This window comes from Nannobrachium achirus (genome assembly GCF_963921795.1).
Source record: "Nannobrachium achirus genome assembly, chromosome: 15".
Classification (NCBI taxonomy): Eukaryota; Metazoa; Chordata; class Actinopteri; order Myctophiformes; family Myctophidae; genus Nannobrachium; species Nannobrachium achirus.
Genome location: NC_137822.1, coordinates 29,408,813 through 29,429,870, shown reverse-complemented (window position 1 = coordinate 29,429,870; position 21,058 = coordinate 29,408,813). Strand labels below are relative to the sequence as shown.

Here is a 21,058-nt window from a genome sequence, read left to right as displayed (position 1 = left end):
CCTAAATGGGTTATACCCCCTCCCCCTATGAAGAACATTCATGGTGGGCCCGCAGTGAATCCTTGTACCCAGGGCCCAGAATGCGGTGCGACACCCCTGGAGGTGAGTGCAACACTCAGAAGTCATTGAGACCGATTTTCCTTTTACCACCCCTGTTATTAGTCCTCCTCATGCTTGCTTGCAAAACAAAAAAAGGTGTGTTAATTAGCACGAAGTACGGATCAGGAAAGACATCCCGCACTCAACGCAGGGTATCTGCATTGGCAATCAATGATTGCTATTGATTTCTAATTTGTGTGCCATCATCTTGCTGGGATTCTAAGTCGTGGAAAGGGAAGATAATAGGGCGCCGAGCGGGAAATGTCTTTTACTATGGAAAATGTCCAAGGCCACTCAGTAAGTAGCCTTATCCCAGTCTGTAAGAGGCCCACAGGATGGACGATGATGATCAGTGAGTTACTACAGCACTAATAACAATACCAAGTCATTATGTTGCCTGCTCCATCTGATTGGATCCCATTATAAAGCAATCTGAAGCTACAGTATAACAGCTGGCCTTCCCTGGTGATTTAAAAAAATATGATTGAGTGACTTGAGGTAATAGTTAATAAGGAGTTATCTATTGTTTTATTCATACACCTTTTAGTTAGTCAATTTCTATGCATGCATAAAATCCTATTCCAAACTTTATATCTCATTGATTGATTGTGTGATTTAAGTGTGCATATGCAGTAGGCTACAGTAGATTTTGAGTAAGATAGAAAGGGCAGTACAACCGTTTCAAGATTCGTTACGTTTTATTTTTCACATGCTCATACAAGTATGTGCAGTAAAATGCAATGCTTCATATTTTAAAGATCAACGCCTCCTTCCTTCCCCCAAAGTTTCTGATGCCTCATAATGCCTCACAATCATCATCATCGTCATCATCATCATCATCATCATCATCATCATCATCACTATTACACTCATAGTCATATGTCATGTTGCCCACCACCAAGGGGGGACCCTAATCTGATTTTGTAGTCCCCCCCCCCCCCCCCCCCCCTCCCCCCAGTTCGGTTAAAAACTACAGCAGATACAATAAATACAGCAGGCTATTAAGCAATGCAGCTGCAGCTAATCAAACTAATAATGGGTGTGTTATGTGTGCCCAGAGCCATGGTTGTGTCATCTTTAAAGGCATACAGTAGTAGTTCACCTCCAAAATGATTGATTACTCACCCCATGGAGACTTAATTATTTTTTATTTTTTTCGCACATTTCTAAGCCAATAGTTTGAGGAGACTCTGTGTCTCCACTATCTCCTGTAATAGTCTGACTTGACTACAATCAAATGGAACTGCTTCAGCAGCTTTGACCACAGTGGCATCAGTTCAGAAAAAGCTAAGGTATGGCAACATGACTGGTGTCTTACCAGTCATGTTGCCATACCTTAGCAACAGGCATGATATATTTATTTTAAGAAGTACATATAATATATAATTATATATACACCTATAATATCAAACATATAATTTTCCGAATGTCTGAGTGAGTGTCTGTCTGTCTGTCTGTCTGTCTGTCTGTCTGTCTGTCTGTCTGTCTGTCTGTCTGAAACAGCGTTTCTCCTCAGTGGCTGGAGCAATTGATCTGAAATCGCATCAACATTAGCATATGAACACACCTGACATAACTGTGAAGCCCGTTTGTCACTTTCACAAATCATATGCTGTATATTAGCATTTTTATGGTGTATCTACTATCTATTCTGCATCTAGCATGAGGCATATCTATTCTGCATCTAGCATGAGGCAACATCTTTAACCAGCTCTGTGTGTGTGTGTGTGTGTGTGTGTGTGTGTGTGTGTGTGTGTGTGTGTGTGTGTGTGTGCGCGCGTGCGTGCGTGCGTGCGGGCGGGCCGGCCGGCCGGCCGGCGGGCGGACAGTATCTCTGTAGCCATTAAACGAAACGGGTATTTCTTACATTGATGCTCCTACATATTATCATGCAAGCACCAGTTAAAGTTACTTTCCATCCCTCATATACTGTGTGCACAGTGCACATCCCATAACCCACACACTGCACATCATTTTGGAGCTCATATCTTTGAACGGGTAAGGGCTAGTAATTATAATACTTTGTTAAAGTGACCATTTTGTTAAATTTTGCATTTGTAGTTATTTTACTGTAATTTACCAACATACTAACCCGCACAAAGAGACATTCACACACACACACACACACACACACACACACACACACACACACACACACACACACACACACACACACACACACACACACACACACACACACACACACACACACACACACCCACAACCACCTCCACACACACACACACACACACACACACACACACACAACAATTATGTTTGCGGATCAAACGTTTCGTCTGCTCTAAATCCTTTTGAAGTCTGCAATAAAGCGTGGCTTTTGGATCCCATTGCCCGAGGAGGTTATCCGCTGCATAATAAAACACCTAACACTTCCGCGAAGGAGACACGGACGTCGCTGAAGGATACACTTGATATATCCTCGCTGATCATCGCTCCTCACTCTCGGCTCCTCCAAGAAACTAAAACAACTAGAAAGTTGCGATTCTGGGAAATTGCAAGTGTGGTTGCCGTGAAGCAAGTTATGAGGAATCCGTTGGGAAATGAATTCCGTCATACAATTTATATTTTATATCATGATGTCAAGTGAAGCATGACCACTTTTCTGTCCAACCTGGTGCAGCCACCCAACTCGCATAGACATTACTCCGGAAGTTAAGTTATGAACAGGTTCACTTTGCTGGGAAAAGATTCTCGGACCATATTCTCGGACCAAATACAATAGTGTGTTGCCTATTATAGCAACCACGCTAATTAGTCAATTTGTGACAAGAACGATATCCGAGTCACACTGGAGGACGGAGTGTTAAGGAGGCGGCAGACATTAAGTTATTTGAATTAGGCTATGGCACATGTAAATTTAACACATCCATTATTAATTTGATTAGCTGCAGCTGTGTTGCTTACATCACGGTGTACTATGAGTTTGACTGAAACAGGCACAGCTGATTAGACTAATGAGCTGTACATGATTAGAGTCAGCTGGAGCAGTGAGCTGCAGTGCGTGATTGCGTGACCTCAATTGATTGATTGATTGAGTGAATACTTTATTAGCAGTTTGCATAGGAAAAGCACAAAAAGAAAATCCCTACAAAACTAGCCTATAGGGTTTCCTTCCCCTTTAATTAACTAGGTAATTGCTTGATTGTGTGTGCGGGCCTATAGTGTGTTTACTGTGGTTTCCAATCTTACGATAGAGAACTGAAGTCAAACTCATGTCTCCTGGGTCACAGTAGTGTTCCCCTCCCACAGTGGTGTCAGTTCAGCAAAAGCTAAGGTATGGAAACATGACTGGTGGTGACACCAGTCATGTTGCCATCCATACCTTAGCAACAGTTCCCCCTGTAGTCAAGGTATGGCAGCTGCCATACCTTGCTATACCCAATTGACGCCTCTGCCTTCCCATTCAGAATCCCTTAGATGTTTTTGAAATCACATCATGTCATAAAGATGAGTCTGGCGATTCTGTCAGGCAGATGGCTCTGTGTCGTTTATGATATTCAGTTAAATTAATTCTGTGGTGGTACCCTGAAGTAGTGTTGGACTGTCTCCACTGAAGCACCACACGCTCCATCAAAACATTCCTGATTCCTTTCTTTGATTGATTGATTGATTGATTGATTGACTGATTTCTTGATTGATTGATCGATCGATTGATTGATTGATTGATTGATTCATTCATTCATTCTTTTGATTGTGTGTTATTATTTATTTAGTTTGTTTGATGAAACAACTGATAACCTACAACTATACTCTCCAGAAAGAAAAGAATCCAATGCAATATGACATGGCACAGCTGTTGTGCGCCGGTGGTGCCAGGATGTGTAATGGGAGATGTAGTCGTCGTTGTAAGCCTGATAATTGTAGTCTATTTAGTATTTATAGGCGGCCCTCTATTTCCTTACTCTATGGATTAACCATCAGTCGATGCTTCATAACCATTATGCGTAAAATCGCCTGACTCATTTCTTAATATGACCTGATGTAAAAATGATGTGATTTAGAATGGGGAAAAACATTACCATTACCCAGAGGGCATGGTTTTTGACATCTTACTCTGCTTCATCTTACCTGTTTTGCTTATCCTACCATTGCATTACTCATTTCCATGCGGCATTCCACATCCCAGACTCATGGGACTGTGTTCTCCTATGAATTTTGGGTGAGTGTAACTCAGCATCGCATGACGACTGTTTTCTGACTTTCCTCACTTCCTCCAGCACCCACAAAGCACTTGTGTAGCCCTCCTGCAGCATTTATCAGACTACAATGACCCTCTACGTTTTCTGTCGCTGGACAAGACAAAGACAGCATGCATAAACAAATCAAGTTGCATTAGCAGAACGCAATGTGTACACTGAGAGCCCTTCATGTGATTATTTCTTTTTTTTATTTCAAGCCTTGAATGAGGTACAGTGTGTCCTCTTATTAGATTGATCAAAAGAAAGGCTTTTTTTCTCCTCGGTAGAAGCTGTCCTGAGCTTAAGAGGACACATGATGGGGGCCAAGTGGGCGCAAGGGCGTTTCAGGGCCCCCTTGCCCTGGCAGAGCATGCATCCTAATTTACTCATTAAAGATGGAAATAGAGTGAGGGGAAACTTCTCTCCCTTTGGTTCCCTGGTTTACCGCCCTTTCATAGAGGTTATTTATCACCATGCCAACCTAACACTGGTCAGTGTGTGACAAGAATGACAAGGATCTTTCTTTTCAAAGACGCGTCATTCTCAGACCCAGAGTCTCCACCGAACGCCCTAACTTTTAGCTCAGTGGTGGAAAAAGTACTCACATTCTTTACTTAAGTAATTAAGTATCAATACTGCAATGTAGAAATACTCAAGTAAAGTACAAATACTTAAGTACACTACTTAAGTAAATGTACTTAGTTACTTTGCGCCACTGCTTTAGCTGCGAGAAATGGAATATTTATGGCCTGCATGCTGTCTGAAAGACAACCATTAAGACACAGAGATTTTTTTTCTTTTTTTTTGTGCTCTATATCTGTATCTGACCTCCCAGTGCTGTCATGAATCACATTGCAGAGCAATGGAGGTGCTCTGACATCTTTCATTTACGCTCGCAGTAAATAATACAGTGTCTTTGTCCGTCTATCTATCTCCTCATGCAGTATAAGTCACGTGGGCCCCATCTCTGACAGCAGCCCAGCCAGCTCTGCCAGTGAACGGAGCAAGTCTGATGACAGGTTTGTTTACTTCTCGCAATTTTGGTCTTGTTTGTGTGCAAATGTGTGTGCGTGCGTGGGTGCGTGCGTGCGTGCGTGCGTGCGTGTTTATCCAGGAGGATAGGGGACATTCTGGGGACGTTCCGGTCTGGTCCCCTTGAGGGAAAGGTTCGTTTTCATGGCTGAGAAATATATATTTTTAGAGCCAATGCTACATTTAGTAAAAGATTCAGGTTGGGGTCAGGGTCATATATTACTGCGTGATCCAAGATCCAAACATCACACCACAGTAGGTGTTATGGCTGTTGAGTTATTGCTTTGTTGTAACTTGTTTATTGTTTGTACTTGTGTTATTTTATCCAGATTTTCACATAGGTACCGTATCTTTTTTTACTGCCTTTCATCTGCCTTTCATCTGTCAATCAAGTGTTTTTCTATTTCTGTTGTGTATCCTTGAGCTCTCTAAGGCGCTATACAGATAAACAATTTTTGAGCAGTGCTATGTGTATGTACAGTATGTCCATGTGTTTGTTCCATGTGTTTTCCCATGGTATCAGATACTGATGTCGTAGGTTTTCCAAGTGTTTTGTGTGTTTTTTTAGGCCATTGTCATGGCAACCCAACACATTCTACCCTCTCTTGTATCACTCAGGTCGGTGAGCTGGCCTGAATTTCTAAAGGAGAGTGCCATCTACATTGTGGCTGCCCGGCCCAACAGTTTTGCCCTGCACATCCGCCTACCTCTATAGTCCCCAAGGATGTCCCCTGGACACCAGTAGAGAGAGAAAGAGAGGGGGAGAGAGAGAGAGAGAGAGAGAGAGAGAGTGAGAGAGAGAGAGAGGGAGAGAGGGAGAGAGGGAGAGAGGGAGGGAGGCAGAAATAAAGATAAGAAAAGGGCAGAGGGAAGAGGGAATCCACGTATTCTGTGGAAGAGAGCAAATCAGGAAAGCAATGAACAGGATGTAAGTGAAGGAACTAAGCGGGCTGGGTGGAGCAGTGCGAGACCACAAGACAGCAGATCAAGCCATCGGCAGACTCTCTCCCCGTCTGCGTCATTCTGACACCGCTCGCTGATGAAAACGCCCCATCGACTGACACCTCGACTGACAATTTCCATCTGGGAGAATAACATAACAGGGATTTAGGACGACGGCGGGTATTATTGGACAAGTGAAGACGTGGCCGTCCCCTCCCACTCGCTGCTGTTTGATGATGTCTTTGACGGCTTTGAGCATACACAAGATCATTCACATTATCCATCCAAGAGCCTAGGATTATCACACAAAACGCCATGCTCTCTGTTTCTTCCGCTACACAAACGCACCTTTCCATGGATGATGCAACGATGTGATTTCATTACACGTGAAAGGATGTTGCTCTTTCATGGAGCATTCATCGGCCTGTGCTAATGGGATTGCGCCATTGAAATTGTTAATCATGCTGAAAATCCATTGTTTGTACTGTGTGATGAGTCTATTTATGGGCGGAAGTCAGCCCTGGAACTGCCATTGCCAGCACATATACCAAACAGGAATGAAAGCTATCTGCGTACATAAAAGCATTTAAGACCTGCTATACAAACACATATAAATAATAAATTATTCTGCATTAAAAAGGCTGTATTTATTCCTTTACTCTCTGATCTATCCTGTTTTACTCCATTTGTCACTGAAGACACGATTTGCTCTATGAAGCATTAACCGTGACAAAGGACATGAAATGTTATAAGTCGAAGCTAACCCCATAACTGGCTTGTGTATATAGTGCTGTTTAATATGTTTACTTTCTGTATTGTGCTCTCCTTGAATTGCATTTTGACAACGCAGAATCATCTGCCTCTGTTCTAGTGCCATTACTTGCACCATGGAAATGAGACATGGTTAGGCTACTATCTCTGAGAAGTGAGCACAGGAAATAATTAAATTGTAAGAGAATTTGATAATTTGGTCCACCAATTTGGCCTCCATGAATTTTGCACAAACTCTCCTTTGGAGTTGTTCTGAAAGCATTTCATACAAGTAAATTGATCACACACGGAAATGTCCCCTCTTGTAAAATCACTGGAAACTTGCAGAAAACAGTAGCTTTGATGTAGGGAGCTCAGTCTCATGTATTGTTTATGCCATTTAATGAAGGTTCTACAGTATGCTGGGTCCTGTTACTTGAATGAAGTATGACTTGAATTATGATAGTCTGAGGAATGTGACAGTGATTAAATAAATGCATGGCATTTACTTCTCGAGAATCTTGTGTTTGTGCCTCTTCAATATGTGCAACACATTTACAGGTATCCCTTAAGTTAGACATACTAGTATGCAGTATGCACTCTTCACCTGTCTTTAAGGATGGCTTTTGTATTTTGTTGAGCGGTGCAAACCGCTCCTACGTCTCACTCTGTGTGTGTCAGCCAAAATAATGTATGAGCATGAGCACGGATCATGTATGGAGATCTGCGTGCTCACACACATAAAGTAACTGACGTCGTGGACAGACCGGCCCACACAAGGAGATGTGTGTGTTTGCACCGCTCACTTCACACTGGTGAGATTTTTTATCAATCATGATATTGCCTAATTGTGCAACATCCAATGAGAAAGGTACAATTCTGGTAAATTGCGAGTTTGGTTGCCTTATATATTGTGATGTCACGTGAAGCTTGAAATGGTGCATTTATATAGCTCCTTTATCCAAGGCGCTTTCCAGAGATTGTGCATTACATTCACCCATTCACACACAGATGGCAGAGGAAACCATGCAAGGCAACAACGTGGTCACCGGGAGCAACTAGGGGTTCAGAGTCTTGCTCAAGGACTCTTCGACACTAACTCTGGGGGAGCCCGGTATCGAACTGGGAACCCTCCATGTTCTAATGACGGTTTCTCTACCCCTGAGCCACACAAAATAGCACTTGGCTGTAGGGCTCTTCATTGTATGAGATGGGATTCATGGGAAGGATTCTTCTGATTGCCTCTCACACAAAATGATTATCAAAATCATTAACAATACAAACAGCTCTTGATTAAACCGAGCTGATGCTCTTACAAAAACCTTTCTTCACACATGCAGTATACTGTACACACGTTCACAACTGGGGGTTGTTTAGTACAGCTCATAGCTCAAACTCAACTTCAGACGTCACATCTCAAGTTTATACCAAGTGGGAGTGGGTGAAATTGTCTTGTGACAGTGAGAGAGAGGAGGAGGGGGGAGGGGGTTCAGATTGTTTGGATTAATTTGGATCAAGGTTTTATAACAGATTCAGTGTTGAAATATATCTACACAAGTAGTCACCTGGGGTATACCTACGTGATGGATTAGCACAAAGTCAGTATATCTCCCTCTCCATCTCCCTCTCTCTCACACACGCGCACGCATGCACACACACACACACACACACACACACACACACACACACACACACACACACACACACACACACACACACACACACACACACACACCACCCCCAAGAGGCTGCTAAATTGGTTGGAAAACGACTTTCACTCCTTTCTTTTTCCTCCGCCCATCCCAACTTTGTAATTGCCAATTTCGCCCATGTGTGCTGCCTCACTGCCTGTGCCTGTCACTGCCAACCAACCCCCACGTGTGGCCTTGGGAGGGTGTAGTAGAGTGTAGACTACCACATGCTGCCTCTCCATCAGCCTCCTCATTTCACCTGACGGAGAGGAGCTACAACGTGAGAGTGTGAATGTGTGCTTTAACACCATCGCTTCTAGTCCCCCTCCCTGCTGAGCAGGCAGCCGGACAGGACCAGTAGCTGTGGCCTATAGCAGAGGCAGTGGTGGAAAAAGTACTCACATGTTTTACTTAAGTAAACATATATCATTACTGCAATGTAGAAATACTCTGTTACAAGTAAAAGTCCAGAATTCTACATTTACTTAAAAAAAGTACAAACGTATTGGCATAGTACCAAGTACCAAAAGTAGAAAGTACTCATTTTGCAGAATGTCTCGTTATACATTTGAAAACTAAGGTATAAGTGTATTGAAAATAGCCTATTTCCATATGGCTGAAATGTATTGTGTAATACTAATCAAAATCTAAAAGTAACTAGTAACTAAGTTTTAAAATAATTGTAGTGGAGTAAAAGTACAATATTTTGGGAAAAGTAGGCTAACTGACTCTGATATTTATGTTTGATAATATCACAGTTTAACACTCATCTTCAAACTCTGCCTTCATTGTGATCTCAACTACACACCTGTTATGTACAGTTTTGTGACGGCATCTTGTACGATTGTGACACTATGTTTGTGTACAGATTTAAATCAATGCAATGGAGAGCTCAATGTGTGTAGAAGATACGGTAATACACCACACAGAGACTCACTGCCATGATTGCTAAAGATTCTCTAGACCTTTAAATGTTATCATACACTAAAGTTATTACATGCTGATAGTCAATCAAGTCATTTTTCAGGGCTTGTGGTGATGCCCAAAACAATGTATTCACCAGCAGCCGCAACACAGCGAGCGACAGTGTAGCTAGGCAACGGAGCTGCGTGACGTAAGCACAAGTTGGCCCAAAACTACTGGAGTGTGAGCCCGGCCTAACTTGGTTGAGATTAGAACATGCGCAGAGCACTCTCTCATGCTCACCTCAAAAGACGGGCTCTCCAAGGTGCGGTAAAGACACAGACAGGGCTGGACAGAGGGTAAAACATTATTTTTCATGGTCCACTGGCCCACGAATCAGCAGCCCACCATGCAGGATTTGTCCTTATATATCAGTGCCAGACAGTACACCTATAGCCTGGTAAACCGCCCCAGTCGCGGAATCGAATTCAATGTGATCTCCGCGACCAGGGCGGTTCTCTAGGCTACAGTACACCATAGTTGCTAGTTCAGGACACACAAAGGTCACACAAGGACAGAATGTCCTGCTGCCGTCCCACCCATGACTGCAAATTTCTTTCGTCGCATCACCCAGCCAAGCCATGGGCCAAATGTCTTACCTCTACACCAGTGGTTCTCAAACCTTTAAGGCCGCGACCCCCAAAATACTAATATTTTAACTGGGGACCCGCCCCCCAGGCATTACATTCTGTATAACACAGTTCTATTGTGAAATCTACATAATATGTAGATTGGCTATTTTCACAATTTCGGCCTCTAATATTTGACAATTTGGCCAATGTTTAATTTGTCATTTTAGAGGTATTAAAAAGTCCTTAAATTGGCATTTTAGGAATGTGCATACAGTATACCCTCTATACATTTAAAATGTATGTTGGTTTGTTTACTGTTGCACATTAAGTAAATCATCTGGGGACCCCCCAAAATAATTTGGGAACCCCCCTGGGGGTCCCAACCCACAGGTTGAGAACCACTGCTCTACACCACTGGGCCCCAGAAGAAAATTCTTAAAATATTCTGATGTAATCTGTTATTTTTGTTCTTGTTTCTATTCATTAATATGAAAGCTTGTGTCTGTCTGTCTGTCTGTCTGTCTGTCTGTCTGTCTGTCTGTCTGTCTGTCTGTCTGTCTGTCTGTCTGTCTGTCTGTCTCCTATGCCCTTGTTCTAGTTCCACTAGTGACTGTTCAAGGGCACCTCTGTGAATATATGCTGGGTACTGTATGTAGGTGACATGCTTCCCTTTCCCAAGCAGGCGCTCTAAACTGCCTGACACAAGACTCAGCTTTTTATTTGTTCTCTTGTCGTTTATTTTGCAAGTTTTGTCGTTATGTAATGGGGACTCAGCCAGTATCTCAGTTTGTAGTAGGCAACTTAATTTTTGTACCCCTAGAAAGTAGCTTTTTTATTTGGTCTTGCATCATGCTGATGTTGCCACGTGATGTAGATCTTTAATTGTTAGAGCTTGCCCGGTTAAGTAAGCCTGCGTAGCCTATAGTGTTGATGTGAATTACTGCTTTAGACTTTATTGTTTTTGTGTGGTAATCCTTGGGTGGCCCTTTTTTCCTAGCTGTTGGAAAGTACTGGTATCAATTTGCTTTGTAAGTTTTGATTGCTTACTTTTGTCTTTGTGCATAGGCAACAGGCATGCAGTAGCTTGTTGCACTTGGTTTTGCAGCGCTTGTATGTTGTAGTGTTACCTTGTGTTGTACTCTTTTGTACTACTCTAGGGAGAGCTTGCTCCAGTTGTAATTTGTACCTTGCTGCTGTATAAATGTTTGTTCTACATCAAGTCATTTCATTATGGAGTTAGATCTTTAGGGAAACGTACCTCTTATATCTGACAGGTAAGCACACCTCACATACTTGTTGAACACAGAGTTCTTCCCAATGTTTCGGTCACAGTCATAGCATCCTTCCTCAGGCATCTGATGCCTGAGAAAGGTCTATGTGACAGAAACATTGCATAATAAAAGTGTTCATTTTGCAAGTGTAGATGGTGTGCGAGTCATTGTGTACATCCTGTGCATTGTTTAGAATACGTTGACCCCTGCCTACGCACCCGTCTCTGAGCTGATCAGGTGTAAATAAGACTTTGTTTCCTAGACTTCTGTTATAAAAATAAAGTTAAATACTCATTAAGTATGGCATACTGGTAGTGTATGCGTCCTAGACGGATGGCAATCAGTCCAGTGTTTTGCAAGATTAGTTCCAAACAGACAAGCACTGACCTTCAGACGACTAGACTCCCGCAGATGTGTAGAGGAGGCCTCATCATCCTTGATTACAACAGCAATAAACACAGAGTTGAATGGCTTGATAAGGTAAGATGCATCTTGTAAATCATTGCATTTTTGCGTAAGGCAGACACAATCTGCTTTGGTCCAAGTGGGGAGTACAAATTGTTGATTTAATTTAAATTACAGCTATAAAAGTCCCTGATAAATACAAAATAATAACGCGTTTTAAGTATTCAGCTGAGCTTGCCTGCACCTCCTCCAATACAGGGATGCAGTTTCATCCATTATAATAAGAACATCCGAATGACACCAGGGTCATTACTGTATAATGTCTAGACAAGTCATGGTTATTTATGAAGTGCTTTAAATGGAGCAGATTTGTCACAAAGACAGTTTCGGTTAAAGACAGAAACAAAAGCAAGCAAACAAGCAAACACACCACAAATCTTAAGCTGATCAACTCGTGTGCGTGTGTGTGTGTGTGTGCGTGTGCGTGTGTGTGTGCGTGTGCGTGTGCGTGCGCGTGCACGTGTGCGTGCGTGTGCGTGTGTGTGTGTGTGGGTGGGTGTGTGTTTGTTTCTTGGAGCACGTGTTGCTTGTGCCTGCACGTCTGAGTGGATACAACAAGCTCACTTGGTTGCAGCAGGGTACAGTGTGATCTTGTGTGTCATTGTCCCCATGGCGTGATTGAATGAAGCTCAATAAAGGTCATCTGGTTTGTCCCACTGAAAATATGTCAAGGCCAGCTGCTTGCCGATGAGAGCTCAGTGTGCTGGCAGGGAGGAGAGCTGCAGTGTGATGGATAAAATCTCTAAAGTGCTGGTTACCAGTATAGTAGTAGGGCAGGAGAGAGGCTTCGCCAGCTCCCGAACAACACTTTTTCGAAACCTGTTTTTTTTAGGACCCTTATGGTGTCTAGTTAAGATGGGGACTTCCCATAAGTCCAAAGGTTCATTAGTCCGAAGGTTCATTAGTCCGAATTTAGTTAGGGTTACTGAGGTTAGGGTTAGAGTTAGGCATAGTATTCTTAACAAATTCGGACTAATGAACCTTCGGACCAATGCCATGCACCGTTAAGATTTCTTCTTGTTGTCGTGGTCAACTAATAATCCATTTTTAGCTCAAGGAATGTTTTTCGTGCAAAACAAATGCTTGCAATGGATTCAGAATCATGAAAAACCCCTAGTTAGACCCCTCACATGCTACTTAAAGAAGATGTTTTGGGAGGTCTTTTTATCATGTATAGTAAAGTGAATGGGTAGGTGCAAGAAATCATTAAAAATGAACCCCATGATGGGACATTAGTTGACCACGGCAACAAGAAGAAATAACTACCATAAGGGTCCTAAAAAAACAGGTCGTTCAGGTGCTTGTGGAGCCTCTCTCCTGCCCTACTAGTGGTGGTGATGGCAGGGCTGTAAGGGAAGTGGACTGCAGTGGCAGGTGCCTGGCTGACTGCATTCCTAACGAGTGGTGATGATTCAGCACATCAATCAACAAGTCTTTATCAGGAGAACCAGCTGGGTGTTAGCACCTGCGCCTGTGTAGACCTATATGGTTGGGCTCAATCTGGTTAAATAGATAGTTAGACAGACATATTTTTTGTTTGATTCGTTTGTACAGAGGTACGGTTTACAATGATTGTTAAAAGGATAACACAAAAAGCCTATAGTATAGGGGGTTGTTTCCATTGTGGCAGACAGACAGACAGACAGACAGACAGACAGACAGACAGACAGACAGACAGACAGACGCTTTCATTTAAGAAGATCTGTGTCTTATGTTGTATTTCACACAACAAATTGTAATCTCAGCATCAGTGTAGATAATAATAACAATAGCTTACATTTATATAGTGCCTTTCAAGAAACCCAAGGACGCTTTACATACAAACTTCCATTAATGGAGATATTAAAACTATGAGAATCTTAAATAAAGGTTAAATTAATGGAAGTTTGTATGTACCCATGATTATTCTGCCTCCTGCTTTTAACGACACCGCTATAATATCCCAGCAACCCACACCTGCAAGCTCCATCTCTCCTATAAAAATCAATTGCAACAACACCCACCCACACAGTCGCCGGCATAAGCCAAAGACAGCCATCTGGCTCCAGGGCAATCGTCTAACATCATTTGCTCCCTCTCTCTTTTTATTTCCAGGACTCATTTGATGAAAATATGCTCTGGTGAATACATGCCTTTTCAATGCTCTCCTTCACAATACATAAAATACACGGGTGGTATAGACTAGAGCTGTATAAACAGAAGAAGAAGAAAAGAAAAAAGAAGAAAAAGAAAACCCTCCTATGGCTTGCACATTTTTCTCAAAATATTGAATCGCATGGAGAATAATGTACCTACAATCCTCACAGGAGGAGAACAGCGACGTATAGCGGAATATTAAAGGACATAAAGGCCAGAGGTGAAAACATCCACAAAACATTGTTGACTATAATTGCACAGTGCAAACCCCATGTGGAAACACAAGGCATCAAGCTCAGTATGATGCTGCAGTCAACTGTGTGGGGATGACAATTACTGAGTTCTGCCACTCTAGGTGAAATCCTGGTAATGATGTGACTTGCGGAAAATAATTGTCCACTTATAGGGCAGTGCAGGGACAAATACTCTTCCATCTGATCACAAGAACCCCGCCTCCCGTTACCCGTATGTGTCTTCAGTGGGTGGGAAGTTTTCATCTAGCTCCTCATTATACCTGTACCTGTATGTGTCACAGCCTCAAGGCCTTGCCAGTTCCCTGGCTGTGTCTTCTTTTTCTCCCTTGTTCATGTGTGGGGTTGGTGTCTTATAGGCTGGTTGTATCTGGTTGAGTGTGCCTGGGGGAGGATGACAATGTTTGCCTTTGGCAGGGCATGCTTGTACAACTACCAAACAGTTAGTGATACAGATGCAGACAGTGGTGGAAGTAAAAGTAGCAATACCACAATGTAAAATATTACGTAAAAGTCTTCTTTTATACTTGAGTAAAAGAACAAAAGCACTGGTAACAAAATATATTTTAAATATTATAAATAAATTAAAATGAATTGGCGATCTACAAACTCACAACGCATTGCATTGTTGAGCTCGTAGATCGGATATTTTCAAATAGCCAAACTACAATAGGCCTATATGTTTTGTATCAATAATCTAAACCTACAAAGTAACTATAGGAACTAAAGTTTTCAAATAGTGGTAGTAAAAAGTACAATATTCGCCTCTGAGACATACTTCACAAGAATTGCACCACATAACAGGAGCAACTTGAAGTGCATTATTTTTTGATTTAGCTTTCGCTCCAGTGTGAAATGTTTTTTCGCATTATGCAATAAGCAGGCAACACTACTGCCAGACATGTAAACACAAACTCCTAAAGTCAACCAGAACCCGAAATAACATAAAATTCTCTCTGGAGTTGTTCTGTAGTAGAGTATTATATCATCAATGGAGATATGTAGGCTATAGTAAAAGTACCTCAGAGTTGTAAGTAGGCTACTGCCTTGCAGTAGCCTCGCATAGGACGAATCTGCCATTGCAAAGAAAAAATGTCCACACACACGCAGTGATATTGTCTGGCTATGCGAGGCTATACCTTGACTACGTAAGCTATTTACCATGAGAGGGAGTGGGTTGTTGGCTGATTTACTGTTTCAGGGTTGTGGCACGAGGCGAAGCCGAGTGCCAAACAACCCTGAAATTGCTTTTCTACCACTTTTACCATATAAATGAAAGAAAACAAAGTTGTAACTTGCAAGGATCTTTAGTTACACTCATTAATTGTTTCAGTGGGCGGGGTCCATGAGCCAACTCAAGGTTGTTGACTGATTTACCACTGTTTTAAGCCAATCAGAATCCAGTATTTGAACATGTGACCATAAAAAGTGGTAGAAATATACTTAGTTACTTTCCACCATTGGATACAGAATCATCCGCAATACTCAGGAACACATCCAGGGCAGGGACAGTGTTTACAATGGTGTCAGGCAGACTCAAAGTGCATTTGGTCCTTTAGTCTGGCACTTTTGCCATAGAGACACTTTCTGATTGGACATTATATTGTCCAAGATATCTGGCCTTGCAAACCCAGATAACTTCAGTCAAAAAGGTTGACAAAGAAACAGGTTCACTTCAGCTGGCATAAAAGGGGAGTAGTTTAGTGGTGTGAGCTGCAAAGGGTGTGTGTTAATGCAGATGGAACAATGAAAACTACTGACTCATGTTTCAACAGGGTGGAAGCATTTTATACCAGTGTATCACTGTGAATCACCTCACAGGCTCACACACACACACACACACACACACACACACACACACACACACACACACACACACACACACACACACACACACACACACACACACACACACACACACACACACACACACACACACAATGAAACCGAAACTGAACTTGTCTCTTCTGTTTGCCAGTTAGTCAGACAGACAGGCTGACAGGCAGTCAGTGGTACTAAAATGTGGCGGCAGGGAGTTGAAGTGAATCAGGATCAGCTGTGTTGTTCTATCTGTCTGGATCTATTGAAGGATCCAGTGACTGTTCCCTGTGGACACAGCTACTGCAGGAGGTGTATCGAGGGGTTCTGGGAGCAGGATGATCAGAGAGGGAGCTTCAGCTGTCCACAGTGCAGACACACCTTCATCCAAAGACCTGTTCTGAAGAAAAACACCATGTTGGCTGGGGTGGTGGAAAGCCTGAAGAAGACAGGTGAGACCGTAAAGTTATCTTGTAAATACTGTCCGTCTGTCAGTCAGATATACATTTCTAATCAAATGAAGAGATGAAACATCTTATTACAAAAATTGTAAAGGGTTTATTCAGAGAAAATATCTTACATGAGTCGGACGTTATTATTAGTGATAGCTTACAGATTTCTTCGGAAGACTAAACTGTGAGTACAGAAACGTAAACGGTGGTTCATCCTCCTCATGATGATGAGCAGTCAGTATCTTGTGGCTCCTAGGCAACCAGAGTTGTTGCGCAATATTTATTACAAGGCTGTGTGGCAAAATATACTGTATGTTAAAGAGGCGGTGCCATAGTTTTGTACTTTTTCTGGTTTTCATGTGTCTAGGAGGTTGACAGTACTTCATTAGGTGTGGTTGTTATGAGCAATTATGTATTCTCTTTGTATTTGGAGTTTCTTCCTGGAGGCTGACACCTTGTGTTTCAAAAGTGCCGATCCAAAAACAGATAAAATGACATCATAATAATCATCCTCTACCCTTTTACCATTCACCCAACACTGTGGGTGTGGCTAACTTCAGCTGGCTCACCACCCATGACAACCAGGCATACTTAATGAACTGGCGGGTGTGGCCACATAAAAACATAATTTCTTTCTGTACACTTTTTGGAAAAAGTCTTCCTTCTAGTATATAATCATAATACCTGATAATCATGTTTTAGGGGGAGAAAAAATCATGGCCCTTCATCTTTAAACACAGTGTGACAGATCAGTGGTGAGACGGTAACAACAACAATAGTTTTCAGGCAGATCGAGGAGACAGGCTGACTCCTATAGGCTACCCAAAATGAGGGTACAGGCACATACACATGACATTATTTGTTATCACATTGATAAATACATAATGTATCAATCTATCAACAGGACTCCAAGATGCTTCTCCTGATCACTGCTACGCTGGACCTGGAGATGTGGCCTGTGATGTCTGCACTGGGAGGAGACTGAAAGCTGTGAAGACTTGTCTTCAGTGTCTGGTCTCTTACTGTGACACTCACCTCCAGCCTCACTATCAGTCTCCTGCCTTTAAGAAACACATGCTGGTCAAAGCCTCCAGCGAGCTTCAGGAGAACATCTGCCCTCATCACAATAAGGTGAGAGAGCTTTTCTGTCGTACCGATCAGCAGTGTATCTGTTCTCTGTGCTCCGTGGAAGAACACAAAGGTCATGATACGACCTCAACTGCAGCAGAACGGACTGAAAGACAGAAAGAGCTGGATACGAGTCTACAGAACATCCAGCAGAGAGTCCAGGAGAGAGAAAAATATGTGAAGGTGCTTTACCAGGAGGTGAAGTCCATCAATCACTGTGCTGACAGAGCAGTGGAGGACAGTGACACCATCTTTACTGAGCTCATCTCTTCCATGGAGAGAAGACGATCTGAGGTGAGAGAGCTGATTAGAGAACAGCAGGAACGTCAAGTGAGTGGTGCTGAAGAACTGAGGAGCCGTGTGGAGCAGGAGGTCACTGAGCTGAGGAGGAGACATGCTGAGCTGGAGCAGCTCTCACTCACAGAGGATCCCATCCGTTTTCTACAGCGTTTCACCTCCTCCCTCTCAAGGTTCAGTGAATCTACACACCCAGTCAGCAGCGATGTCCGTCCTCTGAGATACTTTGAAGATGTGACTGCGGCCGTGTCCAAGATGAAGGACAAACTAGAGGACATTCTTACAGAGGAAGAAACAGTGAACGGAGTCAAGGAACTAAAAAAGAAGAAAAACACGATTCACAGGATGCAGACAGTACTGTCAGCACCACCAGAACCCAAGACCAGAGCTGAGTTTGTACGATATTCACGTCCAATCACACTGGATCCAAACACAGCTCATCCACGCCTGTCTCTGTCTAAAGAGAACAGAAAAGTAACACAGATGAACAATCCACAATCATATCCTGATCACCCAGAGAGATTCACTGCAGAGTGGCAGGTTCTGAGTAGAGAGGATCTGAGTGGACGCTGCTACTGGGAGGCAGAGTGGAGTGGAGGCAGTGTTGGTATAGCAGTCTCATATAAAGATATCAGCAGAACATGGGGTGGTAATGATTGTACATTTGGATTCAATGATAAATCATGGTGTTTAGAGTGTTCTAGACGAGGTTATTTTTTCAGACACAGAGACAACATAACCGACATCCCAGGCCATGTGTCGTCCAGAGTAGGAGTGTACGTGGACCACAGTGCAGGTACTCTGTCCTTCTACAGCGTGTCTGACACCATGACTCTCCTTAACACAGTCCACACCACCTTCACACACAACCTCCATGCTGGGCTTAGGCCTCATTCATATGGAGCGACTGCTGAGTTGTGTGACCTCAAGTAGATCACACTGCAGTTTTGTCCAGAGTGTCCATGAGTCCAGAACAGTTTCTTTATTATTTTGCTTTTTTTCCCCTTCTCAGCCTGCTTTGTGAGCTTATAGATCAGCTACTTAATAATAATATTGTGATTAAAATGACATTAAAAATAATCTTGTGAATGAAGTGAGATTAAAGAGGAACAAACCAAACATCTCTCATCACTGCTTTGTTATTCTATTCTAAACGTCTGTGTAGAAAGGTTGACTCAGCAACTTTTAATCTATAGTTAAAGATGCAGTGCCATGATTTATTTCTCCCCTAAAACATGATTATCAGGTATTATTATTATACTAGGAGGAGGATTTTTTCCAAAAGAGTGTACAGAAAGAGTTAAATTTCGTTTTTTTTTGTGGCCACACCCACCAGTTCATTAAGTATGCCCCGTGGTTAGCCATGCCCACAGTGTTGAGTGAATGCGATGAATGGTAGGCCTATTTAAGTAAATATACTTAGGTACTTCCCACCACTGACTGACACTTAACTATTTGAAATTGAAACAAGCAGAGCCTGCACACATGCCTAATTAGCCTTATTCACGGCCCGCCACCTACTTCCGTTTCTCAGTTTTCCACGGGTGCTGACTTCAATTTAGAAGGGGAAACTATACTGGACTTAAAGCCAACAAATCATTATTTCTAACAGTAAAGTAAATTATAGTGCTTTGTGCCGTTTAGTATCTTGTGTTCTTGATCATGCTAGCCGTATTTTATACTTTACTATTCGGTAAATCCTACCATAGCCTATGGAGTTAGCACAGAAATCGCAAATTTAATGCAATTTCCGAATAGTAAAGTATAAAATACGGCTAGCATGATCAAGAACACAAGATACTAAACGGCACAAAGCACTATAATTTACTTAACTGTTAGAAATAATGATTTGTTGGCTTTAAGTCCAGTATAGTTTCCCCTTCTAAATTGAAGTCAGCACCCAGGGAAAACTGAGAAACGGAAGTAGGTGGGCGGGCCGTGAATAAGGCTAATAGTGAAAGTCAACCGCACTCTCCCTAGTCCCGTAAAAGACGCGTTGTGATTGGCTGGCGTCGCTTTGAATGACAACCGAATCTTGCTACACCCCACAGAGGTTAGGGTTAGGTTTAGGCATAGTTTTACTGAGGTTAGGGTTAGGTTTAGGTTCAGGCATAGTTTTACTGAGGTTAGGGTTAGGTTAAGGTTCAGGGTTAGGATTAGATTTGGTTGTCGAAAAGATGTAGTAGCCTAAATATTGACCAAGGGACTGCTTCCGCGTCGGAATGCGCCGCAAAGGGACTTCAGCCAATCACATGCTGGCAGGGTGGGGTTTGGCTGAGTGCGGTGTAGCCTAAATAGACACTTCGATCCATATCTTCATTAAAGGCCTCACAGCCCCCACTGTGATGATGTGCATAGGCCTATAAACACTCCATTGAAGTAACAATTAACATTGTGAACTCAATAACAACGTAGCCTAATCATAATTTAGATATAAACCGACTATTAATTGAACCAATTAACATACAACTTTGCTTCTTGAATTGCTCCAGGCAGGGTGAGCAGGCATTGTGGGACTTGGAGTTGCCCTGTAAAATGGCCCTCACTCAGATTGGGTTATTGTACAGCTCTGACATTCCAGATCAAACATATTGTGATGAAAAGATGGGTTTCTGTTAAGAACTGAAGGATGAGCTATTATAGGCTGGTGTCAGGATTTAATCTAGTGAGATTACCCAGATGGCAATCATATCCTTTCTGAAAAACAAACAAAGGTGAAATAAATAAAAGTCAACAAACCATACCCCTGGTTCCATAGACAGTTATTTCCTAAGCAGCTAAGACATTGGTTCCCTAAATGGGGTCCTTGAGGGAGTTCCAGGGGGGTCCCCACTCCCACTCCCCAACTAAATGATAGATAGTCAGGAACCAAATGGGTCTGTAACTCTGATTTGGTTCCATTTGCACATTCTCAGAGTTAAATTAAAATGGCAAAAAATCTTCTCTTATGGGTTTCCCTGGCGTATCTTTTCACATGGGGGGCCAATAGGTG

The 21,058-nt window shown here is 42.5% G+C and overlaps 2 protein-coding genes across 2 annotated transcripts in view; both read left to right on the top strand.

Annotated features, from left to right (window-relative positions):
- Positions 1 to 6,045, top strand: part of phf24 (PHD finger protein 24) — a gene marked incomplete at both ends in the record, with an annotated part of 31,625 nt that extends 25,580 nt beyond the window's left edge. Inside the window, 3 exons of the mRNA XM_080742747.1 lie at positions 4,247 to 4,279; positions 5,243 to 5,317; positions 5,949 to 6,045. Of these exons, the coding sequence (XP_080598873.1) occupies positions 4,247 to 4,279; positions 5,243 to 5,317; positions 5,949 to 6,045 (205 nt within the window). The remainder of the gene's footprint in view (positions 1 to 4,246; positions 4,280 to 5,242; positions 5,318 to 5,948) is intronic.
- A 10,379-nt stretch (positions 6,046 to 16,424) lies between these two features.
- On the top strand, positions 16,425 to 18,999 carry LOC308299457 (tripartite motif-containing protein 16-like; the record flags this gene model as incomplete). Its single annotated transcript, XM_080743232.1, has 2 exons — positions 16,425 to 16,641; positions 17,546 to 18,999. The coding sequence occupies exons 1-2, from the start codon at positions 16,605 to 16,607 to the stop codon at positions 18,997 to 18,999; spliced, it is 1,491 nt and encodes a 496-aa protein (XP_080599358.1). The 5' UTR covers positions 16,425 to 16,604.
- Positions 19,000 to 21,058: the final 2,059 nt, after the last annotated feature.